General features: G+C 42.1%; 2 protein-coding genes across 6 annotated transcripts in view; one reads left to right on the top strand and one right to left on the bottom strand.

Annotated features, from left to right (window-relative positions):
• Positions 1-4,598: 4,598 nt before the first annotated feature.
• On the bottom strand, positions 4,599-8,969 carry bloc1s2 (biogenesis of lysosomal organelles complex-1, subunit 2). Its single transcript, XM_031311931.2, has 5 exons — positions 8,702-8,969; positions 6,943-7,059; positions 6,705-6,824; positions 6,462-6,566; positions 4,599-5,462 (listed from the first exon to the last, which is right to left on the bottom strand). The coding sequence occupies exons 1-5, from the start codon at positions 8,877-8,879 to the stop codon at positions 5,431-5,433; spliced, it is 552 nt and encodes a 183-aa protein (XP_031167791.1). The 5' UTR covers positions 8,880-8,969; the 3' UTR covers positions 4,599-5,430.
• A 1,169-nt stretch (positions 8,970-10,138) lies between these two features.
• usp24 (ubiquitin specific peptidase 24) overlaps positions 10,139-26,360 on the top strand; it is a 45,715-nt gene continuing 29,493 nt past the window's right edge. For 2 of the 5 annotated variants that reach the window (XM_031311548.2, XM_036007086.1), the window contains exons 1-15: positions 10,139-10,564; positions 16,095-16,263; positions 16,511-16,578; positions 16,688-16,831; positions 18,991-19,116; positions 19,950-19,985; positions 20,094-20,159; positions 21,363-21,428; positions 21,721-21,795; positions 22,991-23,149; positions 23,277-23,391; positions 23,541-23,644; positions 24,483-24,590; positions 24,692-24,787; positions 25,516-25,677. In XM_031311548.2, the coding sequence (XP_031167408.2) occupies positions 10,286-10,564; positions 16,095-16,263; positions 16,511-16,578; positions 16,688-16,831; positions 18,991-19,116; positions 19,950-19,985; positions 20,094-20,159; positions 21,363-21,428; positions 21,721-21,795; positions 22,991-23,149; positions 23,277-23,391; positions 23,541-23,644; positions 24,483-24,590; positions 24,692-24,787; positions 25,516-25,677 (1,773 nt within the window). In that variant the 5' untranslated portion in view covers positions 10,139-10,285. The remainder of the gene's footprint in view (positions 10,565-16,094; positions 16,264-16,510; positions 16,579-16,687; positions 16,832-18,990; positions 19,117-19,949; positions 19,986-20,093; positions 20,160-21,362; positions 21,429-21,720; positions 21,796-22,990; positions 23,150-23,276; positions 23,392-23,540; positions 23,645-24,482; positions 24,591-24,691; positions 24,788-25,515; positions 25,678-26,360) is intronic. The other 3 variants (XM_036007089.1, XM_036007088.1, XM_036007087.1) reach the window with 2 other exon arrangements.

Here is a 26,360-nt window from a genome sequence, read left to right as displayed (position 1 = left end):
TTGGGCTTGAGTTTCAAAGAGGTCAGATGTGACATGTGGGTTGTGTGCGGACGTGTTCTTGCATCCTCTTGCACAGTGTATGATGAAGGTGTGAGCAGCAGAGTGAAGTGAATGATTGTGGTGCCAAACGTTGACCTCATGTGGCTTTTCATGCCCTTCTCGTAGAAGGTATTTGAAGTTTGACTCAGTCCCTCAGAGCTCACATGTGGCTTTTATTTGCACTGAAATACCTCCCAGAGCTATTGGCTGCTTTGAAATGGATGTAAACATGAAGCTCTTTGCCATTTATCTCAGGCCATTTGGCTGTCTTTATAGTGTCACTTCTTTACAGGGACATAGGAGGGTATTAAAATGTGCAATTATGGAGGGCTGTTTATCCCATCATGGTCTGTCTGAGTGTGAGAAAGAGAGTGAAAGACAACACGATAAAGAGAGATTTCACAATACTACTAGATTTGTTGACATTGCCCAATTAAGTGAAATGCAAACTTTGAGCAAGGCCGAAAAAACACAGAACAAATGTGGTTTCATAAATGACTTTTTGAGTGTCCTTGTCCGCTCTCATTCACGAACAGATATTTCCCCAAACTTTGTGCTTGCTTACACAACACTGCGGTGTGGCATGGTGCCCTGTTATTGTTAACTGGCCCAGTCTCCACTTTAGACTTATGGAGAAAACAGCTCCTTTGCTGAAGCTGATGGTGGACATGTGTTTGATGCTTTCTCAGTCACATTTCTGGGAATCTCCTGAGGTCTGTCAGACCAAATCAAATTGAGGCTGTAACATTTCAAAAGATCTGAATTGGAATCATTTCTTTGTTGAATTAGGCCTATTTGGTCCATTTTGCATAATCTGTATTTTAAATTCATTTTATATATATAAATATATATAAATATATATATATATAAATTGAAGCCACAGTATATGTAATTCAATCAGAATTATTCCTATGTAACTGATATATAACCTGGCATTGTATGTGACATGTGTTAAAATATATGTCTGCATTGTCTCAGTCTCTTCTCTCTGTATGTGTACAGTTACTGTAATAGATGCTGGAAAGTGGATGAGGTTTGCAGGATCATTTTTAGAGCATATTTACAGGAGAGCCATTGTCTGCACAAAGTCCCCTGCTGTTTGTGGTGTATTTCAACCCTGGGAATCAGCATTTACATTGTGGATAGGGATCAGGAATATAAAAAAAGGGAGTAAGAAGAGAGATGTCTTTTCTGAGGAACGGAAGGAAATCATATGTTTTCTTGATATTACGGAATCTCCTAAAAAAAAAAAGGCTTGTTGGTCACTGAGTGCAGCTGAAAAATCCTCATTCTGATCTTATATAGGCCGGGTCAAACATAATCGTGTTACATGACTGAGGATGGCAGATGCTAGCTGTAGTCTCATTGCATGGCCAGATACGAGTGGTGTCAAAATTCTCATCTAACTCTCGACAGTAAAAGAAATAAGCGTATTTCCCAAAAAGTCAAACTATTTTTTCAATGCTTACTAAAATCTTTAGTGCGTAACTTTTTGATATTAATGAACGTCCGTTACATTCAAGCCATTGCCAAATGAGTTGCTACAAAGCTAATTAAGACTATCAGCTCCACACAACTCTCTCTGTATTTCTCAGTTCTCATGTTCACAAGATTGTGGCGTCCGGTTTCACGTGCAGAAGCTTGAGTGAAGATAATTACCTCTTCTGAAGAGTCCATCATGTTTTTTAATCCTTTGTGTATTCCTTACTAATATTAATGGACAAAGCATCCAGTTCGGCGAAGTGCTGCAAATGCGGAAGTGCCTTAAACCTGAATTCCAGCAGGGGGCGACACGTGCGGTTGCAAAAGGAGGTCGGTTTCTGTAGAAGTCTATGAGAAAGTGACCCACTTCTCACTTGATTTATTACCTCAGTAAACATTTTCATAATGAGTTTATGGTCTCAATTGCTAGTTTTAAGTCTTCTGCAACACAGAATGATGTTCTTTTTTTGAATTATGGTCTCGTTGATTTTAAAATCGGCGATAAAGCAGGGGGTGTTTTAGGGCGTGGCTATGATGTGATTGCCAGTAAAAGTGTGTAACGTAACGTAGAGTGTAAGCAGCTCCTCCCTCACTCCTCCCTCTCGTCTAAAATCGTCATATCCGCAACCAGGATGGCTGCGCCCGTAACGGCAAACTCAACGACTCATAGCAGATCTCCACAAACCAGTGGGTGACGTCACACATGCTCTGTCCATTAATATTATACAGTCTATGGTATCATTTGGACGTGTTTTGTTGTCATTACTTAGAATTCGTCATGGGGGCAGCAGAAACTACGTATGTAGCCTATACTCATCACCGGGTTCCATTCATTACTAAGTCGCACTGCTCATACTACATGAAACTAGACAAACTGCAATGATAAACACACACACACACACACACACACACACACACACACACACACAAACAGCCAGTGGAACACATTTTCTGTTATCAATACCATGACATAATTACACATCTGCTCACTTGTTCTCAACGTGTGTGGCTGTTGGATGATGCTTCTGCGTTAGGTCTCCACATGCATACAGTGGCACGTGGGAACACTTTACTTATTAGGTCTCCACTGGAAAAACATGGGATGTAAGATAAAGGAACAGAGTTGCAATGACGATCATTCCTGTAAAGATTACTAATCAACCCGAGTGGTTACGTCATTTTTTACGCGTAATTCTTTTGTTTCATTGCTTCCTTTTCTGTATAATCAACACCCCAGAATAACAGCACTTTCGTTAGAAAATATGATTTCTAGATAATGGGATGTAAAAATGTGATGACATCCTGATAATGCCATTTCTTCTTAAAAATTCGATAATTGGTTGAGTTCTGGAGTTGAGTATAGGCCTGACCTTAAATCTGTACTTTGCATCCACCCGGTCTGAAAACCACACATTCACATTTTGTGCAGAATATGGTAAGATTCCACACCCAAACTATATTGCTACAGTATGGTCTAGTTTTGTGGTACTCCCCACACTTAACATAAAAACGTTTTACCTATGATTATGTTACCTTCTCTTCTATGCTTGACTGCCTCCTGGCACTCACATTTAGCTTTCAGAAAACTACCCCAAAATCATTTAATAGACCTGATTTGAGAGCCTTTGGGAGGAGAGCTAAATGTATTCCCCAGGGCTCTGGAAAAAGGCAGGGAAAGGGAGAGATGGAAGGATCACAGTGCAACAGTAAATAATGTTACAGTATAAATAATGAGCTCCCTCTGTGCCAGGGCCTCAACTGGACTAATGACAGAGACCTGTTTTAGATTAGGTCTTGCACAAACATATACACACATGCATACATGTGCATGACCCGATACACACACAAACCCACACACTCAAGAGGGAGGTCCTGTCAGTTTAGATAATCTGTTGCCCATGGCAAAAAGAGCTCTGGGTTCTGCTCTGAGAGACAGCTAATATAAAGGAGGAAACAGAGGAGGCAGAGGGCATCACACATCTTTAGTCAACAATTTCTCTTGAATTGTCAACTATACAGTATGTAATCTGTTTTCCTCCTTTGGTCAAATCTCCATTCAGCGGTGGATCAGTTTTCCAGAGCTTCACAATATTTGATACATTGCATTAATTTACACTCACCTAAAGGATTATCAGGAACACCATACATATATACATGGTGGTCATAAAGGGATGGACATGGTCAGAAACAATGCTTAGGTAGGCTGTGGCATTTAAATGATGCCCAATTGGTACTAAGGGGCCTAAAGTGTGCCAAGAAAACATCCCCCAAACCATTACACCACCACCACCAGCCTGCCCAGTGGTAACAAGGCATGACAGATCCATGTTCTCATTCTGTTTACGCCAAAATTCTGACTCTAACATCTGAATGTCTCAAAAGAAATCGAGACACATCAGACCAGGCAGCATTTTTCCAGTCTTGAAAGATCCAATTTTGGTGAGCTCGTGCAAATTGTAGCCTCATTTTCCTATTTTTAGTGGAGATGAGTGGTACCTGGTGGGGTCTTCTGCTGGCGTAGCCCATCCGCCTCAAGGTTGTGCATTTTGTGGCTTCACAAATGCTTTCTGCATACCTCGGTTGTAACGAGTGGTTATTTAAGTCAGAGTTGATCTATTAGCTTGAATCAGTCGGCCCATTATCCTCTGACCTCTTGCATCATCAAGGCATTTTCACCCACAGAACTGCCACATACTGGATGTTTTTCCTTTTTCAGACCATTCTTTGTAAACCCTAGAAATGGTTGTGCATGAAAATCCCAGTAACTGAGCAGATTGTGAAATACCCAGACCAGCCCGTCTGGCACCAACAACCATGCCACGCTCAAAGTTGCTTAGATCATCTTTCTTTCCCATTCTGACATTCAGTTTGGAGTTCAGGAGATTGTCTTGACCAGGCCCACACCCCTAAATGCATTGAAGTAGCTGTCATGTGATTGGTTGATTAGATAATTGCATTAACGAGAAATGTAACAGGTGTTCCTAATAATCCTTTAGGTGAGTGTAAGTCCCTATCATGGTGCTGGTCTGCCATCTGCTGTCAGTAGAAGGTTCGTTTTAATGAACCAGACATTCAACAATATGCACATCATGGTTTATTTGTTTTAAAAACTCCAGTTTTTAGTGGCAACATTTCCAGATAGACATAATACAATAACTCACCCATATCAAATATCTTTCATTTTACACTGCAAACTTTTGACGTACTCTACAGAGTGTGTGATTTCCAGCTGCTCTCTACACATTAACTGTTTTTTGTAGCAGACTCTCTATAAGTTAACCAGTTTGGTCTATTATTTACACTGCCCAGACAACTAAATGTGTAAAAACAAAGAATCCCAATGTACGTGGCAGGCTACTAAGTGGGAATCGTATCTGTCAAGAGGTTGGAACTGGCTGGATTAAAAACACATCTGTGAGCATGCTTCATTATGTAAATATCTACATATGACTAAAGTATTGTTATATCCAGTCACAAGTCTCTACCAATCTGTTATGTTTCTTTGTGTCTAGTATTAAATTAGTATATTCTGATTCCACCACTCAGTTAAGATATGCTAGTAATTAGGCAGTTTTTTTTCAACATAAAGTGTATCTGCAAAAGAATGTGGGTACACACACACACACACACACACACACACACACTCGTTCATCTTGGCTGCACAATTGCTGCCAAAATCAGGGAAACTGGAGTTAAATCTAAGCCAAGCACTGCAGTACTAATTCATGTGCCTTCAGCTGTTTCCTCCTGGGTCCTTTCTATGTGTCAAAGTGGCTCGGACTGTTTGTTGTTTCAGTTCACATCCTCCCCGCAGCTCTTGGCTCCACTAGCGGGGAGAGAAGGCGGCGAGGCAGGGTTACAAAAGGTGAGAAGGCACCATCATTTTTAAGTCTGTCTCTTTTTTCCCCCTCATCGCTTCTCAAGTTTTTTGAATCTGGCCTCTGTAAAGATAAGAAAAGACAAGAAGGTGATCACTCTTTAGCTAATGACTGTTCAAGTCCAAGTGCAACAAGCTCTTGTGATGTTTGGCTGTCTTTGTAAGCTGTAATGTAAAAATGTGCAGGTAAAGAATTGTTTGTGGTGTCACAGCACCATCTGCTGGTGAACTTCATAATTCTTTGCAATTTGAGCCGAGAGGTGGCTGTACTATTATTGGTCTGTGCTGCACATAACAGACAAAATAGCCAGCAAATAGAGAGAGGCTATTATGTTGCCGCTGTCATGTGGGGAGTGTGCTCTCATTGACAAAGAAAGACAAGACATTCACCAAACATAGTAAAGTAAAGAAGGCATATTGTGGAATTTTACAAATACTTGTTGATTTGACCAAGTCAGTAAGAATGTTACTAAAATAGTCTATATCCACGACGTTCCACTTCCGGGATTGCTCTGCTGCCGCTGGAAATTCCATCGGATGTCACTCTTTTCGGGCGGATGTCCGTAACCTTCCGCTTTTTTTGCGTTGTAATTTTAAACTGGTGGATTTCTGAGGACTATGGTTAACTGCTCCTCAGATCTCTGCAGGGTAAATCCAGACAGCTAGCTAGACTATCTGTCCAATCTGAGTTTTCTGGTGCACGACTAAAACAACTTTTGAACGTACACGTTCCACCAAAACAAGTTCCTTCCTGAGGCTATTTTTGCAGCGGCACCGTGACTCCGTCCGGCGCTTAGCACCGCCCAAGACGATTGTGATTGGTTTAAAGAAATGTCAATAAACCAGAGCACGTTTTTCTCCCATCCCGGAATGCTGTGTGGACTAGCCAGACCCTCCGCCGCAGCGCTGTGGAGGAAGGTCTGGCAATGCGAGACTATTACTAAAATTGCAGGTATTACATTATAAAATTTAGTGATGAATTTTAATTAATTTGAATAGAAATCACTCTCACTCAATATATTCTTGGACTGAACATTTTATACATGCACACTTAAAGTCTTACCCAGTTTCTTGGAGTATGCGTCCAGTTTGTAAGCAGCTTGTTCAAGTGAAGACACTTGCTCCTCAATCTGATTTATCTGGTCCAAGTAGGGCTGTAAGCTTGCGTCTAAAGCAAACATACATACCAACCAGACGTTCATGCTGTAGTATTAGACATAATATATATATGAACTAGAAATACACAAGAATATAATGACACAATTTTTTTTCTTAGTTTTTGAGCAAATTATGTATCTCAATTTACATTTGTTGTTGAGGTCCTGCAGGTTACGGCTGATGTTGATGCTGATGTCCTTCATTTCCATGTACTTCAGACTGGTGAGCTTGTTCATGTTCTCCAACAGACGGTAATCCTCACAAGTTCCTGAACAGATAAGGACACAGGGAGAATATGTATGCATCCACATATACTGTAGTTTTTTTTCCCCCCTGAGTGCAGAGGAAAGAAGGGAAATTGAAGAAACGTGGATGTGTTAACAGACCCGTTAGTTCTCCTTGCAGGAAGATGGCCATCTTTTCAAACATATCAGTGCACAGCTCATTGATATCGGGCTCTGCAGGCTCCAAAGCCTCCTCTGCCGTCTCCACACCACCATCACCTGAACACAAGCATGGGGAGCAGAATAAATACAACACAGAACACAGCATTTCAATACAGTATATACACTACCGGTCAAAAGTTTGGGGTCACTTAGAAATTTCCATTCCACTCCATTATGGACAGAATACCAGCTGAGATCAGTTGCATTGTTTTTTTAACCAGGGCAGCAGTTTTCAGATTACATTATGTGCTTACATAATTACAAAAAGGGTTCTTGACTGTTGTAGAAAGAAGTGGCTGAAGAAACGCTAGAAATCCATGCTTCTGGTCTAAACGTCATACCCAAATTAAAAGTGGTACAGCTCCCATATACTCTGACACTCTGGGGTGTGCCTGATATCACTGGAAAGGTGATTGATGTGGGTGTGTTTGTAAGTAAACTTTATTTATATAGCACCTATCACAGACAGAGTCACAAAGTGCTTTACATGCAGCAAGTTTAACAATTTAAAAAACATCGTACAAACATAAAAACAATGATAGTTCAGTCAAGTGAAAGCTTGTCTGAATAGGAGTGTCTTCAGCTGTTTTGTAAAAGAAACAATAGAATCGGCCACACGCAGCGACAGGGGCAGGGCATTCCACAATTTGGGAGCAACTGCCTGAAAGGAGCGGTCTCCCCGAGTTTTAAGGCGGGTTTTTGGGACCATCAGGAGATTTTGACCTGAGGAATGAAGCGTGCGGAAAGAAGAGTAAGGGGTCAACAAGTCTGCGATATATTTAGGTGTCTGTCCATGTAGTGCTCTAAAAGTTAAAACTAAAATTTGTGTTTGTGTATTTGAGAACTGTTGTATTTTGTAGTTTTTTGGCTTTTTTCTTTGCACTTTTCAAATGGAAATAAAAAAAAATGCACAGACATATCTGTAGAAAGAAAATCATATAAAATCCATTTTTGAGTCTTCTGGATTCTTTTTTCTGTAGTAAGCTGAGACATATGGCTAATGCCCTGTGTTGTCTGTCACCTGTCAGATGTGTTTACAGCAGTGTATTCTAATCGTTTTACAGATGTATGACTTGGACGGAAATAAAAAAAACCTCCATTCTAGCCTCTGTAACTCTGTGTCAGTAAGGCCTAGAATCACCCTGACACTTGGAACAAAAACGTAAGAGTGTTACCTTTCCAATGATATCAGGCACATCCCTGAGTGTCAAAGTATATGGGAGCTGTACCACTTTTAATTTGGGTATGACGTTTAGACCAAAAAGCATATAATTTCAAGTGGCTGATCTTTAATGCAATATCTACATTGCCCATTATCAGCAACCATTCATCCAATGTTACTAATCTGATATCATTTTAAAAGGCTAACTGAGAAAACATTGGAGAACCCTTTTGCAATTATGTAAGCACATAATGTAATCTGAAAACTGCTGCCCTGGTTAAAAAAACAATGCAACTGATCTCAGCTGGTATTCTGTCCATAATGGAGTGGAATGGACATTTCTAAGTGACCCCAAACTTTTGACCGGTAGTGTATATCAAACAAGTGTTTCTACAATGGAAAACCAATGAAGCCAAATATAAGTAAAAATACGAAAGCAAGAACATTTACACTAATGTATACAATGTAACCCACACTTTTACTGTGTGCTTCGTTAGCTTTGGCAAGCTAAGGAAGCTGCAGGTAAACATCACTCACTGTTTGTGCTGGGCTTTTTGGGAACAACCACCGGGCTTTCCGCCACATTCTCCGGGCCTACTGCGTGACTGCTGGAGCTTGCAGCCGCGTTCAGAGCCGCGTTCAGAGCCGCTAAATGAGCCGCTGGTGCCCTGGAGATGCTGTCCATGGCTGCAGCGTCGTCGCCCGTTGCAGCCATTTTGTTCCTGTTTTGACTTTCCCTTGTCACATGATGAGCATTGAGCTCAGTGTTCACGTGACGTCCGCCCGCCCGCTCGCCGCCACGAGCACCCCCTTCCCATTACTCGCGCGCATTGCCACACCCTGATGTTGCTTGAGGTTGGAATGTGAGGCATCCGTGGTAAATTACAGTCAGTAATGTTAATACTACTTTTTTTTACTGGTTACTGGTATAACCAAACTGGCGCCTTTAAATTAGTATTTAATTATCCAGTAAAAACAAGAAAGCAAGAAAACGTACACTTGTCCAAAGAAAAGTGTCAGTGTAAGTAAGTATGTGTTATGGAGGCTGCAGTGCAGTGTGTCACTGGAATAATTATAGACTTTTACAATTTATGTCTCAATTCAAAACAAATAAATAAAACGATTACTGAATTTGTGAGTAAATTTGCTATTATTTGTGAGTAAATTTGCTATTCCAATTTTTTTTTATTTTTTAAAAGGCTTTTAAATTTAAGAAAGAAAATGAGTGTGTCACCTAAAAATGTAATGAAACCTAGTATTTTATCACCATTTTAAAAACATGCACAAAACAATTGTATAGCTTCAAGAGGTCGCCCTTCTTCCCATGCTAAGGCGTACGTTTTGTTCCCCAATAACAATAAGTAAAGCATATATAATAATACCTATAGTAACTTTTTACAATTTAATTAACCAAAGTGAATTGTTTTTGTTGGTAAAGTGTCATTCTAAATTAGATACCATAACCAATTTCATTGCAATATTTTCACACGTTTCTCTGTAGACGGACACAAATGGTTTTACCAGCATACATTTTGGGCAACTTTTACTTGACAGCGCGAATAGATATAATACCTTCGCTGAAATAACCATAGACTGTATATAAGAAATAACAGGAGATGCATTTTATAAGCTATATCATTATTACAGAAGCCAATTTCTTTCAGGGGAAAACTGATGAAAATTTTACAAATTATTAAATAATATATGTATTCATAAATTATGAGATGGTAAATCAAGATGATGATAGTAGTAGTAAGTCCTCTGACAGTCTGATAGAATCTCTATATTTTTCATTTTTTATTAGGCAAAACTTTTCATTATTTTTTTTTCTGGCGAAAATAGACTCTCATACTTCACTGATACCACCGACAGTAAAAATATACTGTTAAACAGTAATTCATTAGAAATCATTACAAAGTTTTCGCTGTGCGCGCTCCCGCGAGATTCATGCAGTTCTTGGCTGGCAGAACTCGGCATAACACCTGTGTCGGCGCTGTTGTGGGGGAAGCCAGATCGTGACAGGCTAGCAGCAGTGGACTGTAAACATGGCGGCGTGCACAGCTACAGGGCTGTGCCGAACACCCCGTTACTTTTAGTCTGAGAGACAGAGACATCCCAAAAATGGAGACCGAAGAGGAGCAGCACATAACGACGCTCCTATGCATGGGTTTCCCAGACCCCGACGTGATACGGAAAGCGCTTCGGCTGGCAAAGAACGACATCAACGAGGCAGTGGCGCTCCTGACAAACGAAAGCCCCGGACTCGGCTATGGATATGAGCCGATGGAGAGTGGGCCTGCCCCCGGCGTGGGCTCGACTGGAGACGGGGAAAACAGCGGGAGGACTGGGACTGGAGGGTTTGATCCCCCGCCCGCATACCACGATGTAGTGGATAGCGAGGTAAGATAAACTAGCGTTTCACCAAGCATTAATTCAAGGAACGAGTCAGGAGAACATGGCTAATTGCAACTTAGTGGGAAACAGTGGGCTCGCCCATTTAACTAGCTAAACTTAGCGGCTTCAATGCTATATGCACCGAGCCCAACGTGAGCTGTCAGAGCAGGGGATGCATTACTCTCCAGTGCTACGGGACAGGAAATGTCACTGGCTCATAGTGACTGGAGAATTGTCTGCTTAAATCAAGCTAGTTAGCTACTTAAATGATTAACGTAACCTAAATCGCTATTCTAAACTTACAAGCTAACCAAGCTAGCTAGTAGCCGGCTAGCTAACGTTGGTTGAGAGTTGAACGCGCCAGTAACTGGACTAGGTGTAATGTTAGCAGCACAGAGGCATCTCTCTGGAGAGTTGCAATCACAGATTTCCAGTAGCAGCAAATCAGCCTATCAGTTAGGTTGGGGACAGTTGTTGGATATATTCAGTCTGCTTTATATCTGCTTTGCAAAGGTTAGCCAACGTTAGCTTTCAGGTTGGCTGACATCGTCAACTGTGCTCAGCTCCTACCGAGATTGCAGTCCACTCGAACCGCACTTAATAGCGGTTTCGCAACGTCTTTGGCATTCGTGGCCATTTTGATCATTCTTCTGTCCACATTCTGCTGTCAAAATGTCAATTTCTTGTGTCACTGAGCGATAGTTACTTGTAAAGAGTCAGTGTGAGGACCGTTGCATATGATGCTTTAAGGCCAGTCATTGGTTCTTTGACAGTTGTCAGTGATTTACCTGCAGGTCGTATCATTTCGTCCTAGTTTGCTGTGTTTATGTGATGTTGTAACAGCAAACTGCATTGGCTACTCATAAATACATATCTACACAAGACATGTCAGGATTGCTTTGACTGGCACCTTGAGCAACTCATGGATGTTTGCCTTCAGCAACTTGACCTCAAGCCTGTAGATCGCTTACAGTAGATCTCCTGAAACCCCGCAGGGGCTGTCAAAAGAGATCAACACTTCCTTTAGAAAGCCACAAATCATTTGAACTGTAAGATTATTGATTCCGACTTTACAAACACTTGTTGTATCCATGATGGCTGTTTAAGTTGCTGTGATTATAGGTAAGCAGAATAGGTACAAATAAACGATTCAGGCCCTAGTAATGCCTGGTGTTGGCCATCTTTCTTTCACCTCTCTCCCACTTCTGTCACACTTTGATGCAGGCTGTTATAGTAAGTGTAGTATAAACAACAGTTGGCATTCACAGTATGCAGAAAATAGCACACACTTGCAGGGTACTGTAGATAATATGCCTATTAATATTTAAATATGCCAAATTGCCAATAGTGATGTTACAAACTAACTCATCCCAAAGTGACTCACTCTCTGAGTTCATCAAATCTCTCTTAGGGCTGCCAAAATGATTTTTCCTGTATGTCCAAATGCCTAAGAAGTCTTAATTTTAACTTAATTTCTTCCATCTTAACCAGCTCGTCTAATGAATGGTTCATGTTTGAGCCATTATTGTAATGGCTTTGTACACATGTATATTATTGAAACATTACAGAATTTGTTTTGTCGTGAGATGGAGAAATTAACAAGTCACTCCCACATGTCATAAATTCAGAAACATGCAGTATATGGAATAAGCTACAAGGATGAAAGTGCTTTATTACCTTTCTTCACTTCCTCTGCTGTATATGTGCTTACAAGCAGAGCCGGCCCGACGCAAAAGCAAACTATGCGGCTGTTTAGGGCCCTGTGGCTACCAGAAGGCACCCAAGAGCGCTTGAATGCCCCACAAGAGAGCTTGATGCGGAAGCGGTTGGCCAATACGCTCACTACGCAAATTGCATAAGCCCCCGCAAATTACATGAGCCCCCGCAAATTACACAAGGGCCCCGCATCTCCCTTGTGTTTCAATGTTTACAACTTCGATGTGAAGGAAGCGGAACTATCTGGTCAAGAAAAGAGTTAAAAAAAAAAAAAAAAAAAAACTTGTTTTCTCTCATCTCAAAGTTTGATGTCAGCAAACAAAATGAGTTATGGTTGCTAGTTTGCAGAGCATTTCTCTCTAGTCTGTCTGTCGGTCTGTGTGTGTCTTGCTTGTAGCCATTTCCAGTGTTCTGTGACTCTGCCTGACAAAAGTAAGAGTGAAATACAACTAACATTAGTTATTAAGTTTGATAACGGGCAACGGTGTTTATAAACTGCCGCTCGGCGTTGCCAGAACGCTTTCAGTCACTATGACCACTACTAAGGTTAGAAACATTGTGCCAAAATATGAACAATAACGTCGCTGTCAGTGGGCTTATCTGCTAATGTTAGCTACTAGAGATGTACCGATACCAATACTGGTATCGGTATCGGCTCCGATACTGCCTAAAACGCTGGTATCAGTATCGGGAAGTACTGGAGTTCATGCACCGATCCGATACCACGTAATAAAGCCCTAAAGAAAATCTACGTTAAAGTAGTTTATTTATGTTCTTTTTCCGTTATAACTGACTGTCAAACTGCAGAATAAAAGAAAGTTCTGTGGCATTCATGTTTCACAAAGAGTTTAACCTGAGCCAGACCAACAACAAAGATAGAAATAATATCACATCCATACAGGGATAGTAGTATACAGTTGTTAAAACATAATAAAATATATGACACACTGGTATTGGATCGGTACTCTGTATCGGCCAATATGCAAGTTAAGGTATCAGAATCGGTATCGGGAAGCAAAAAATGGTATCGGGACATCTCTATTAGCTACCGACCGCTACCTTGAAACCATCCAGCAAATAGACGGTACCGTAGGTTGCCGTTACCTGAAACCGGTGATTTAACGTCACCGCTCATTTTACACAGAGTTTAACAACAAAACAAAACGCTGAGTGAACATTACTAGCTACAACAGTAAATTGTAGTAAATTCATCAACTTCAGTGTGCACAATGCTATTTTCCAATAAACTGTAGCTGTCATATTTCACGGGACCCGCGTGAGTGCGGATTTCATGTCGCGACTTTCGTCGCTGTTTTTCACTTTGCCTAAGATTGAGTGACAAGTAGTACTCGGCCTGTTTATGTGGTTGCCATGACTTCGCAAGTGATGACGTCCTTTCGCTGTTCCTGTTGCTCACCCTAAAGGCGCTGACACACCAACCCGATAATCGGCCGTCGGACAGTCTGGCGAGGTCAGTGACTCGAGTCTGTTCGGTGTGTTCCGTGCCGTCGTCCGTCCGAGGAGCCGTTGGCCTTCATTTTAGCCGACCTGACATGTTGCGTCGGAGGGCGGGCAGTCGGACTCAATGACCAATCTGATTGGTAGAGTGCTAACCCAGAAACAGAGAGCGGGATGAGCGTGACTAGAGTCTCTCAAAATCGGACGAAAATCTTTTAAACTGACCTTTGTCGATCTGAAATGAAGACAGATTCAGAAACTGCACAGCCTATTTCTCGCTTAAAATGTTTTCAGAAACACGTTTCGGTGAACAATTTAAGTACAAAATGAGATCGTATTTTGAACAAGCCGCCATGACAGTCTGTCTTTGAATTTCCGTAGAAACCAGACCCACATGACGCGTTCGTCCAATCAGCTGCCGGTTTTCATTTTTTGGGCGACAATACAGATTAGCGCCGCCTGCTGTTATGGAGACGTATTACACGCTCAAGTCGGCATCGCTTCGGTGTGTTCCGAGGTACTTTTTGGACCTTGGGGAGCCGACTGATCAGTCCGACTGCCTTTTCTGCCAACGTTTGGCCGTCGGGTTAGTGTGTCAGGGGCTTAAAGGGGAGAGAGAGCGGATGACAGTTCGCTTGAGTTCAGTAGCTCTGCAGAGACGTGTAATTACGACTCTATGACTTTTCATAAACTGCTCAAACCCAAACCAAATCCTGCTTAGGGCCCCCAAAAGTCTAGAGCCGGACCTGCTTAAGAAGCATGGCATAGGTCTTTTGCCCGGTGTTATGCTCCTAAATATAGCCCTGCAGTCTCTAACACGCGCAACACACATTGCAGTTTTTGCAGGGGGGCCCATGAGGGTTACAGGGTGCATAGTAACAGAGTGGCGCTGAGTTACCTCATCGACCTGAACCTTTCCCTTAAGAGCTTTAGGTTTTGCATGTGTGTATGCACATTTGTTCTCCCGTTTAATGATTATTTATGACAGGTTCTGTATATTGTATACAAAGACAGTAAGTTTCTCCTTTCTCCATGCTGTCATTCTTACTTAAATCACAGGAACCAGTTTTTACACTCGAGTGAAATTGTTGATGGGTCTTGATTTGGAAACTCTGCCATTAATCAAATGTCTCGTCTTGGTTACTCTTTGAACCTAGTCTTTTCTAAGACCGGTGTTAGGTTAGTCTCTCGTTCTCTTTCCTTCCTCTCGTCCATCTATCTGTCATTTCTTATCATCCTAGAAAGGGAAGGGATGAAATGTGATGCTTCTCTGTTGCTTTCTCCTCCCCTTCCCTCTCTCCTGTCCTTCTCTTCTTTATGTCCGGTCCATCACTTTATACTGTATATGTATCAGTATGCAGGACAGTAAACCATGCACTGAACACATTGACTATTATGTATGCTAACATGTGGAGATGTATTCAAAATGGTCAGACTTGACCTAACTATACTTTGCTGTATTAATATTTGTACTGCACAGTGCCCACAGGCAAAATTAACAAATGAGTTGAAACAGTTTTGGTCATTCATAATGTAGTGAGAGCTGAATCCCAGGGCTCATTCATAGTTTTAGATTATGATACAAGACAGCAGGTCAGGCCTCCATAGATACTATGCTTAAATGCTTCACACTATTACAGTGCAAACATAAATTGATGATGATTTCAAATGTGACGCTCTTTGGTGTTGCACATGTGTTCTGAACTGTTCCACTGAGCAGCACTCTTTCAGAGGAGGGAGTTCTGCAATTTATTATTCATTTTCAGATGACTTCATGAATATGTAAACAACTTTATGGTGTAAATAATGCAATAGTCCTTTGTCTGCCTTCACCACATGGACTCCTAGACTTCACTGCTACTGGCCATTTTGTGTTTTCGTAGCAATAGTAGGCTGTGCCTGAACTCAGCATTTTGAACCATCCATGCAGAAGGTACGAGAGGTGACTCTGAGTGAGTTGAATTTCAACTTGCCTTTCACAACCTGTTCAGATATAACCGCAGACGATATGTCATTGTGGGTACTGCTAACATGAAAACGAGCACCTGTCTGTATTTGTTTTCAAACGCTTCTTGGTAGGAAATAGACTTGGGACAAAAAGATGCAGAGACGGAAGGCAAATGTTTGAGGAGAGGGCACACTTTCCAAACGACTGCTATCGCTCTTCTCTTCTCCCAGAGGGAAGAAAAGAATCCAGCATCATCCTGTTCGACTTTTATCACTGCCAGAGGCCGTTTAGATTAACCTCATACAGAGGACAGCTGCAGTGTCCTACAACAAGGGCCGACGCAGGGACTAGCTGTGTGAAACAAAGTCAGCCATTGCACTAGGTCGTAATTATGTCATGCATGTGTGTTTGCAGCGGAGCAATGATGAGAACGGGAACTGCTCCGGGGGCAGCATGGAGTTTCCCACCACCAATCTGTACGAGCTGGAGAGTCGAGTCTTTACCGACCACTGGTCCATACCTTACAAGAGAGAGGAGTCCCTGGGCAAGTGTCTCATCGCGTCCACCTGCCTCGCCCGGCACGGTAAGACCACGATTGTGTGGGATGAAAGTTGTTTTTAAAGGTCTGCATGCATTAAGCTAAATGCTCTCCATCTGTGTTACTGTGTGGGTGGTATGTTTAGTTTGGACCGTTGGGTGTTTTTCACGTTATTTTAGACACTTGTGTTACATGGCTCAATCTGTATCTCCTTCGTCACAGGTACATTATTTTCTCCCCATGTACGGATGTGAGATAAATGTGTGAATCCAACGTCTCCCCTCTCTGTCAGGTCTTGCTGACGCCGATGAGAACTGCAAGCGGTTCATAGATCGGTGCATGCCGGAGGCCTTTAAAAAGGTGAGAGACCAGAGGTCCATGTGACTGTGTAATACTTGATTCATTTACATACATACATACATTTTCCTGACTTTCCTCCTTTTCTGTCTGTCTCGTTCGCCATCACCAGTTGCTGACCAGCAGTGCCGTACACAAATGGGGCACCGAGATTCACGAGGGAATCTACAACATGCTCATGTTGCTGGTGGAGCTGGTAGCAGAGAGGGTGAAGCAGGACCCCGTACCTGTAAACCTGATGGGAGTCCTGACTATGGTGTGTTCTCTCCCACTCTCTGTCTTTCTATCTCTCTCTCTATTTAATAATAATAAGTCTTTTAATACCAACCAATTGTTATGTTGTGGCAAATGATTAATTAAAGGTACACTGTGTAGTGTCTTCAGTATTTTATTGGCTAAAATCAATATCTTCATTCATAAATATGTCCTCATTGGTGTAAAATGACCTCTGCCAATGATCTGACTTATCCTCGTAAGCGAAGAATTTCGTATCTGTATTTACAATGGAACGGCAAGTCCAAGGAGGCTTCCATGTCGTTCCGCCATTTTGAAAAACTATACTGAGAGGGACATATAGCACTAGCCTACTTGTCTAGCTAATCCACAACGCGTTTTCGTTCCGAGCCAGCGTCACGTGACTGAAACCAGCTGTAACGGAGGAGATCAGTGAGAGAAAGAGGTGCTGGTCACCGCCCCGGCAAATTTGAAAGCTGCACTTTAGTTAATAATGGAGGATCATACTTACGCCGAGCCGCAGGAGAAGGAATCGGAAGACATGTTTGTCATAGCTTCTTGGTACATAACAGCTACCGTAGTTGCAACACGCATTTCAAAAAGCAAGGCGCTAGTGAGCACTATTCGTTTAAATGCAAAATACAATTTCACCGCTAGATGGGACAAATTCCTACACAGTGTACCTTAAGTAATTTGCTTTAAATGTAGATTCTTAGTTCATTGGTACTATCTTACATTATGATTGATGACAATAAAGCTCCTCAATACTTCTCATGCTCTGAATCAGCAAATTACCAATACTGATGTTTTAGTGAACCTATGTTTAAAATTGAATCTGCAACTGTGGCCTGTAGTGTGAAGATTCAATGCCCATCTATCAGTTTGTCAAAGGTATTGGCCCACTTTTAACAAGAAATGCTTATTTTTGGCTTAGGGCTGTGCAATTAATCAAATTTTTATCGCAATTACGATTTGGGCTCCTAACGATCACAAAAACAATGCAATCGAGAAAAACAATTATTTTGCACATTACGTTTTGCGTCTTGTGTTCTGAATGGAAAAAAAAAAAAAGTTCAAACAGGAAAAATATTTGTTTTCTCTAATCGTGATTTCAATATTTACCAAAACAATTGTGATTATGATTTTTTTTTCCCATAATCGAGCGGCTCTATTTTGGCTGTCCCTTGGAAATCAGGCATGTGAAAAAAATAGTGCTGTCAAACGATTAAAATATTTAATTATACATTAATGTAATTAATTGCCTTAATGTCATAGTTAACTCGCAATTAATCACAATTAATCGCACATTTTTCTCTATTCTAAATGTCCCCCTAAATGTCTTTTTGTCCCATTATTTTTTTTCTCATTTTAATGCCTTTATCAACATGATACGATACTTTTAAAACGGTGCCTGAACCGAAAGATATTTTACAATAACTTTGAATGCACCACAAGGCTATCGAGGCTGAGTCAGTTACAGTCTGGTGTTAGAATCCTCTCCAGTGAAATACAGTCCCACTTTACACCGTTTAGCTGTCAGCATTTTAACCGTGTTGACTCCAGCTGCTAGCTAACGGTAGGCTAACGTTAGCTGCTGCTAAGTGTAGTGTTGACTAGCGTCCTGTGCGCCGATGTTTCAGTTCCCTCTAACGTCCGTTTTCGGAGCATCAGAGAGAAGCACAGGCATTTAAGTGACACCTAAATAAGGCACCGAAATCCGCGTTGCTATTCGGTCCGGTAGATAACGGTCGTTAAGGCACCGGTGCCGTATTAGCAGCGGGTGCCGGACCCCCTCCCCCCAAATAAAAAGTCTTCGGATCTACACAATTCACGTGGATGACATTTTCCCATTCAAAACGGCGATATTCGCCGAAAAGCGACTAGTTTGCAGGTATGTGCTACTCTTTGGCCGGCTCGCAAGCCCAAACAAGTGTGTCTGTTGTTTTGTTTCCGGTCTAGCTAGATCCGGTGTGGTGTTGTAGTTTTTCTAACATTACTAGTTGTTGCAACAGCATGTGAAAAAAACGACAAAGTTTGCTAGGCCAAAAAGAACGTTAATCTCGCGATAAAAAAATTGACGGCGTTAAAATGGGTTTGCGTTAACGGCGTTAATAATGCGTTTAACTGACAGCACTAGAAAATAAATGTATTTATGTTCTGTGTCTTTGTTGTTGTGTCCAGGCCTTCAACCCTGATAACGAGTACCATTTTAAGAACCGGATGAAGGCCTGTCAGAGGAACTGGGCTGAGGTTTTCGGAGAAGAGGCCAACATGTTTGCGGTCTCTCCTAGCAACACCTATCAGAAAGTAAGTGTGTCTGGACTCTTCCTACTCTTATGTCTTATTGGGTTATGTGTGCCAATGTATCCAGAATGCCCTTGCAAGTATGTAAAGCTGTGCTTATGTTAATATACACACTTCCTTATTAGCCTTTGTTTACTGCTCATAGTCGTGTTAAGGGGGGAGACAGACGAGTTCCCCTTCTCTGGTGTTGTAAATGGATACCCTTTTAATATAGAGCCTTTCTACCCTACCGTGCAAATCGCTTTACAATTTGCCTCTCATTCCTTCACCCGTTCACACACCCATGGTGGCGGAGCTTCCATGCAGCCGCCCTGTGTAACTAAGCCATTGGGGCTCAGCAAAACATGTGTGACTGACATGCAACAGCTGTCAGAAAATGTGCGTGCGTGCGTGCTTGTGTTTTCCTTTCAGTATGTGTGCATAAGCTCATCCAAATGAGTTAGGTGTGTGTGTGTGTGTGTGTGTGTGAGTGTGTGAGTATATTCGTGGGGTCCAAAAACCGGCAGTCCAGTATACTTGTGGGGTCCCGACAGCTTTGTGGGGCCAAAATGCTGGACCCCACAACTTTAAAGGGCTGTTTGAGGGTTAAGACTTGGTTTTAGGATTAGGGTTAGAATTAGGTTATGGTTAGGGTGAGGGTAAGGGTTAAGGTTAGGCATTTAGTTGTGATGGTTAAGGTTAGGGTAAGGGGCTAGGGAATGCATTATGTCAATGATGGGTCCCCACAAAGGTAGTGCCACAAACCTGTGTGTGTGTTTGTTTGTTGTGTGTGTGTGACGATAATTTGCAGTGTCATTGCTGACTAAATCCACTAAAAACGTAATTTTCTCTTTCAGGAGCCTCATGGTTGGCTGGTTGATTTGGTGAATCGAGTGAGTAATGAGCCGTCACCCAGATATTGTCTCACTATACATATGCCATAATTCACAATATCAGTTTTGCCTCACATGTCTCCTTTCCTCCTCTTTTTCGGTGTCAAGTTTGGAGAGTTGGGAGGATTCACTGCCATCCAGACTAAGCTCAACGCAGATGAAATCGAGATTGCTGTAAGAGTAACCGTCCTTACTTTAATCTTTTTTTTTGCCATCCTTACAAATGGACGTAGCTAAAGAGTAATGAGAGAGTTCCTACCCTGGTGATGGATGGAGAGATGCAGTGTAGACAGAGGCCGCCTATGCAGGCGAAAGGTCACCATGTTTCCCCCCACTGGTCTCAGCTGCAGGGTACTGAATGTCTCTCTCTTTCCCCTTCTCGCTAATACTCACTACAAACACACTCTCTCATCCTCCCGCTGTGTGATGGTTGAAATGCTCGGTTGTGTTATGTGTTCTGAGGCATCCTTGTACTGATGCTTCCTTCTGGGAACCTGGCCGGAACCACAGCAGTGCATAGCCATTGATTCAACACACACACACACACACACACACACACACACACACACACACACACACACACACACACACACACACACACACACACACACACACACACACACACACGCACACACGCACACACACGCACACACACATACTCCCTCTAACCATTAACATATTAATAAAGAGGAGACTGGTTCCAGACCACGCTTCAGTGGCAGTGGAAGCTCAGTAGAGTGTGCGCCCTGTCAGATACCTAACATACTCCAAGCACAGGGGAGAGAGACTATGAAAGTGAAAGGAGAGGAGTAGTCCTCTACTGACTACCAGGGCTGAGTCATTCATTTGTCGGCTTTGAGCAGGAAGTCGAGGGGGAATTCACTGAGTGAATAGATGAGGAAGGTGGGGGAGATGGGAGCTGCTCTGAGAGAGCCCAGAAGCAGAGATGGAAGAAAGCCAGAAAAGAAAAGAGACAAAGACAGGAACACGGGAACCATTCATTAAGCTCCTGTGATTTAGCACTGAATGACAAATGACAGCTGGAAAGTCATCCACACATCTGTTTACGCTGGCTCACATGGACACATGCACCAGTGAAAACCCAGTAGCCCTTTAAACACAATGTGAACTCTGGCCTAAACACTTAATTGTAGGAATGGTAGATTGCTGTTGTTGTGCAAATCTTTTTCGATAAGCCGTCAAAAGTGACCATGGATACATCCCGTTCTCACAACTATGTAAGACCGATTATGTTGACGCTCCTGCAAAAACAGAGAGATGGAACGAACAATTCTTATCATAATTATATAGTCCTACTCAGCTGGTATTAATAAGTTGAGTCTGAGTTATTCTGTCTCTTTCCCTATGCCAACACAGTGTGTGTCAGCTCTGGTCCAGCCTCTTGGAGTTGGTGCAGAATACCTAAACTCCAGCCTCGTCCAGGTGAGCACAACATGTACATGAACACACTTGATGGATGTTTACTGTATCCTTGTTTTTTCAATTAGTTCAACTGCAGCTACTGTGTGTACCTACATTCTCTCTATTTCTCCTTATATTGTGATTCCCATCTTGTTAGTTTTTCTTTCTAACCTTGTTCCAGTGCTATCAGTTGTGTTTGTTAATATGACCCTTGTACACCATTTCAGATTTTGATTCTATTTTTATTCGCTGTATCCTCTTACTGTTTTGCTGCTGCAGTGGCCAACAACATTTCATATTATTTTTTTCCTAGCCCATGCTTGATCCAGTCATCCACAAGATGATCACATATGTGCAGAACCTGGAGGAAAAGGACCTTAAAGACAAGGTAGCGCTTAACCATTTGTGTTTTTGTATTTGTCACCCTCATGTCATTTAAAGGCGCAGGGACACTAACACTTGACGATTGTTCGGTTCCCGGGTGTGGTATGTCCGGCTTGTTTGTACCTTCGGATAGGGAAGCCGGTGAGGGATCGGGTCCTTGTTGCTGCAGTAGTGACCCTGATGTTTGGTCAGGGCACTTGCACAGTAGAGTGCAGATCGGGCCGCATTTTTCTGTCCGAGCCGGCCCGCGTCCGACAGAGCAGTAACCGAACCTGACCCGAGCCCGACAGGCATTAAGATATTTATGTCCGAGCCCGACACAGCTAAAATCTCATTTTTTTTCTCATACTAATGACACATGTACGTTTGTTTGTGTGGAAAGCTTTTTTTAAGCAACTGTAGGAAGGCATTCGGAAATCAACAGATGAGCGCATCAGCGCACACGGGGAAACGGACGTTAACACAGGCGCGCACAACAGGCCCAATCATATTATATACATAATTAATCACAAAAAACAACCTTTGCATCAAGTGAAACAGGCCCATTGGCTACCTACATAATAAGCTGTTTTAAATTTAAAATGTTCAATGCCTTATCGCGCTGATGTGACCAAGCCCGACCAGAACCCGAACACCCGTCGGGCTCGGGTCGGTTATCCATCCTCTATTGCACAGATGGATTTGGGGGAATAGTGTGAGTCTTCCATTGTAAAAACGGAATATGTGGACACAGTTTAGTTACAAGAGGGATTTAATTCAAGTCCTTTAGATCTGATTGGATCGCTCAACAGTGGGCGTGGCCTAACGAACACAACAAGATATGGAGCTGTAGAAAAACACAGAGCTGTGATAAATTATAGAGCTGTAGATAATTGGCCTCCATTAGGGGAAGGAGAAAGCGGGAGAAGAGAACAACTTGGAGCACAACCACACTATGTAAACAAAGTTTACCATCTCCTGCGATATCGCTCCTCTAGCAACCAGGACCTAGAAACTTATGGTTCATGCAGTTTTACATGATGGATGGGGCGTAGTAGCCCCAATGTGTGGTATACAGTATGACAAGAGATAATTGAACAATTAACTCGGGAGACAAAGCATTAGTAGCACAGGATTTACTGTATCTTTATGAACTTGGTGATTGTGACTTAACCAAGATGTTATGACTTAGTTGTTCGTCATTTGTCTGTTAAACGTAGCGTCTGGTGAGCATCCCAGACTTGCTGTCGGCCATCAAGCTGCTGTGTATGAGGTTCCAGAGGGAGCTGGTCACTGTGGTGGATGACCTGCGGCTGGACACACTGCTGCGCATGCTCAAAACCCCCCACTTCTCTACCAAGATGAACTCCCTCAAAGAGGTCAGCTCTTATAGGCTCTGAACTCTCAGCCTAAACTAGACAACATTTCTGGGTGTTATAATTCGTTTTTGATCTCATCAACACTGTTGCTGTGTATCTTGTTTCTGTTTCTGTTTCTGTTGTTCAGGTGACAAAGTTGATAGAGGAGAGTACAGTGTCGAAGACGGTGAAAAATGCCATAGACACAGATAAGCTTTTGGACTGGCTGGTAGAGAACTCAGTCCTATCAATAGCACTGGAGGGTAAGAAAACCCATTACTTCCTGCCACTGATTAAAATGAAATGTGTCACACTTAAACAAACAATTGAACTATGTAACCACTTACAAACAAGACAGAAATCCTCAAAGTGGTCATTCTATATATATATATATTTTTTTTTTATCTCCCAGGTAACATTGACCAGGCTCAGTACTGTGAGAGGATTAAGGGAATCATTGAGTTGCTGGGGAGTAAACTGTCGCTGGATGAACTCTCCAAGATCTGGAAAATACAGGTCAGCACCAGTGCACACATCACAAGAGTAATCGCGCAGACATGTCTGTGTTATTCATCAGATTTTCATTAGGCGTGTTGAAGAAGTTTTTTCTGTTCGTAATTGCTAAACTAAACTGTTGGCATATTTTTAGGGATGCACCGAATCCAGATTTTTGGGGTTTGCTGAATACCGAATCCACTGGTTAAGATTCTGCCGAAACCGAATACCGAATTCTACCCCCATCCTCAGTCCATTAACACAGTAAACAGTTATTTACCTGAAGTTCCTGCATTTTGGCTGCGGTCTGTAGATTCCTTCATGCACAACTCATATTCTTTCGGATGTTTCATATCAAATGTTGTAACAGCGGTGATGTTGTGTATTGTTTAGGGTCCTCGCCACCACGAGACAAATCGGCATTGCAAATTGAACATGTAGCTGGACTTGAATGGCCTTCTTTTGACTGAAAGTACTGCCAAACTACACTTTTTCTGCTCACGAGTTCCATTTTCACTTTCTCACAGCCTACTGCATTGAACGCTCCACCTACATAAACACCTTCCCATAATCAACGGTGGCGTCATTATGTTGACCAGTGTAGTGCGCGTAGTGCAAGCGTAGGGTTCGGTTCGGTGGAAAAAAATTCTAATGTTTGGCAGAAACCGAACCCCGTCAAAAAGCCCAATATTCGGCCGAATCCGAAGCCGAATTCTGGATTCAGTGCGTCCCTGCATATTTTATGTACATGGAAGCATTGTTGATACCGTATGTGTAAGCACTTATTTGTGACAAATGTTGAAAAAGACAAATGTCCCCACTTTTGATGGACCTATTGATTCTTGTGTGGCCATTTCAGGCGGGCCAGTCATCAACTGTGATAGAAAACATTCATACAATCATCGCTGCTGCTGCTGTGAAGTTCAGCTTTGATCAACTAACCCACCTCTTCGTCCTCATACAGAAGGTCAGTGCTGTCTCTGTGACTTTTGGGAGTAAATTGGCTCAATGAAAAGTGGTTTGTAACTCTCTTTAAAGTGTTAATAATACTGTTTGCATGTTGTTTAGAGCTGGGAGGTTGAGAGTGACCGCGTGAGGCAGAAGCTGCTCAGTCTGATCGGGAGGATCGGCAGAGAGGCTCGCTCTGAAACTACAACAGGAAAGGTATGTTGGTATATCTGACATCCTGTCAAGGCTCAGGACGTTGACTACGTTTACATGCACATAATATTCCGTTTTTTGCCCTTATTCCGATAAAGACAATATACCGACTGAGCTGTTTACATGGCTAATGAAAGTGAATATTCCTCTAATATTTCCGTTTACATGTAGCCGTGCAAAATAGTTGTTTTCTTTTCAAAGTGGCGGACTTGTTTGACGATGCGAACACAGTGTCGCTCTTTCAGTCCTTCAACCACCGTCTTGAAAAGGTCGCTGCTGCGACGTTTGGGCATATCCAAAAACCTGTTGATATCCAAGTCTTTCATAATGTTTAAAAGTATAGCTGTGCTTCTCCCCTGACCGTATCCATAAACAGGCAAGAGGCTGTAAACTGCGATGAAACCCCTGATTGAGACGCATATTCCAAATGCCCTGTACCCTATACATGTCCAAAGATTTCCTCTAAAACCCGAATAATATCGGCATATCCCACGTCTTAATCGGAAAATGCTATATTTGGAAAAAGGCCTTATTCGGAATATGCTCTTAACATTACCTGTATCTAATTTGGAATATTGTCATATTCGGAATAATGGTGGAATATTTTTAGGCATGTAAGTGTACTCATTGAGGAGTAAATGGAAAAACAGATGTGGAAAACTACAGTATGCTAGGTTTCATGATTAAAGTGCAGTCTGAAGCATCTTGTGTTTTGTGTGTGGTGTGTTCAGGTGCTGGAGGTGCTATGGGAGCTGGCTCACCTCCCCACCCTGCCTACCAGTCTAGTTCAGCAGGCGTTGGAGGAGCATCTGGGGATTCTGAGCGACGCCTACGCTGTCAAGGAGACTGTGAAACGCAGTTACATCATTAAATGTATTGAGGACATTAAGAAGGTGAGACGAGTGTGCCACAGTCTAGCATCCATGGAGCTGCAGGGGGTTGTGGAGATGGGGGGGGGGCGACTCTCTGGCTCGCTTGTCAAACAAGTGTCTATCATGACTTCATTATTTATTTCAAAGCTTCTTTTTTTTTTTTTTTTTTTGAAAGTCAAGAAAAATGTGTAATTTCCTCTCTTGTTTGATTCAGTTCCTCTCACTATACCAGAAACACTGTGACAGAGGCCGATGTCACCCAACCTCTCCCTTTTTACTCTCTCCTTTGTCCATCTTCCTGTTCCAGAGCTCCGCCTCCATAATTGAGTTTATTTATCAAGATGCTAACCAACTAATTTTCCATAATTCCGTCGGAATTGTCAAGGATTTGTCAAATCAATTTGACAGATTCAAGAAAACCACACATATCATTGTTCAATTCATTGTTAAACTAGGTTCTTTAAAGGTTAACCTAACACTTTTATTGATTTAAAGTTATTATTAAATAGTCAACAACGCCCCCCCCCCATTTAGCACTACATAAACATTTAATAAATGCTTTATAACACACGTTAATGTAGTTGTAATTAGATGTACGTAAGTGTACAATAATGTATCTGTCATTGGAGGCTGATGTATGAACAGGTGATTAATGACAATATAGTAAAACACAGTGGATTAGCATGAAAACATGTCCCAGAGAG

This window comes from Sander lucioperca, chromosome 11 (assembly GCF_008315115.2).
Source record: "Sander lucioperca isolate FBNREF2018 chromosome 11, SLUC_FBN_1.2, whole genome shotgun sequence".
Lineage (NCBI taxonomy): Eukaryota > Metazoa > Chordata > Actinopteri > Perciformes > Percidae > Sander > Sander lucioperca.
The sequence above is the reverse complement of the archived record's forward strand: the minus strand, read 5'-3'. Positions and strand labels throughout refer to the sequence as shown.

Bases quoted from the DNA above. Each gene is read 5' to 3' on its own strand.
- bloc1s2 (XM_031311931.2), bottom strand. From the start codon at position 8,879: ATGGCTGCAACGGGCGACGACGCTGCAGCCATGGACAGCATCTCCAGG. The intron at 6,825-6,942 runs GTCTGTTAACAC...TTATCTGTTCAG, and splicing joins CCTGCAAGGAGAACTAACGG to GAACTTGTGAGGATTACCGT. The intron at 5,463-6,461 runs GTAAGACTTTAA...TTATCTTTACAG, and splicing joins CGCATACTCCAAGAAACTGG to AGGCCAGATTCAAAAAACTT.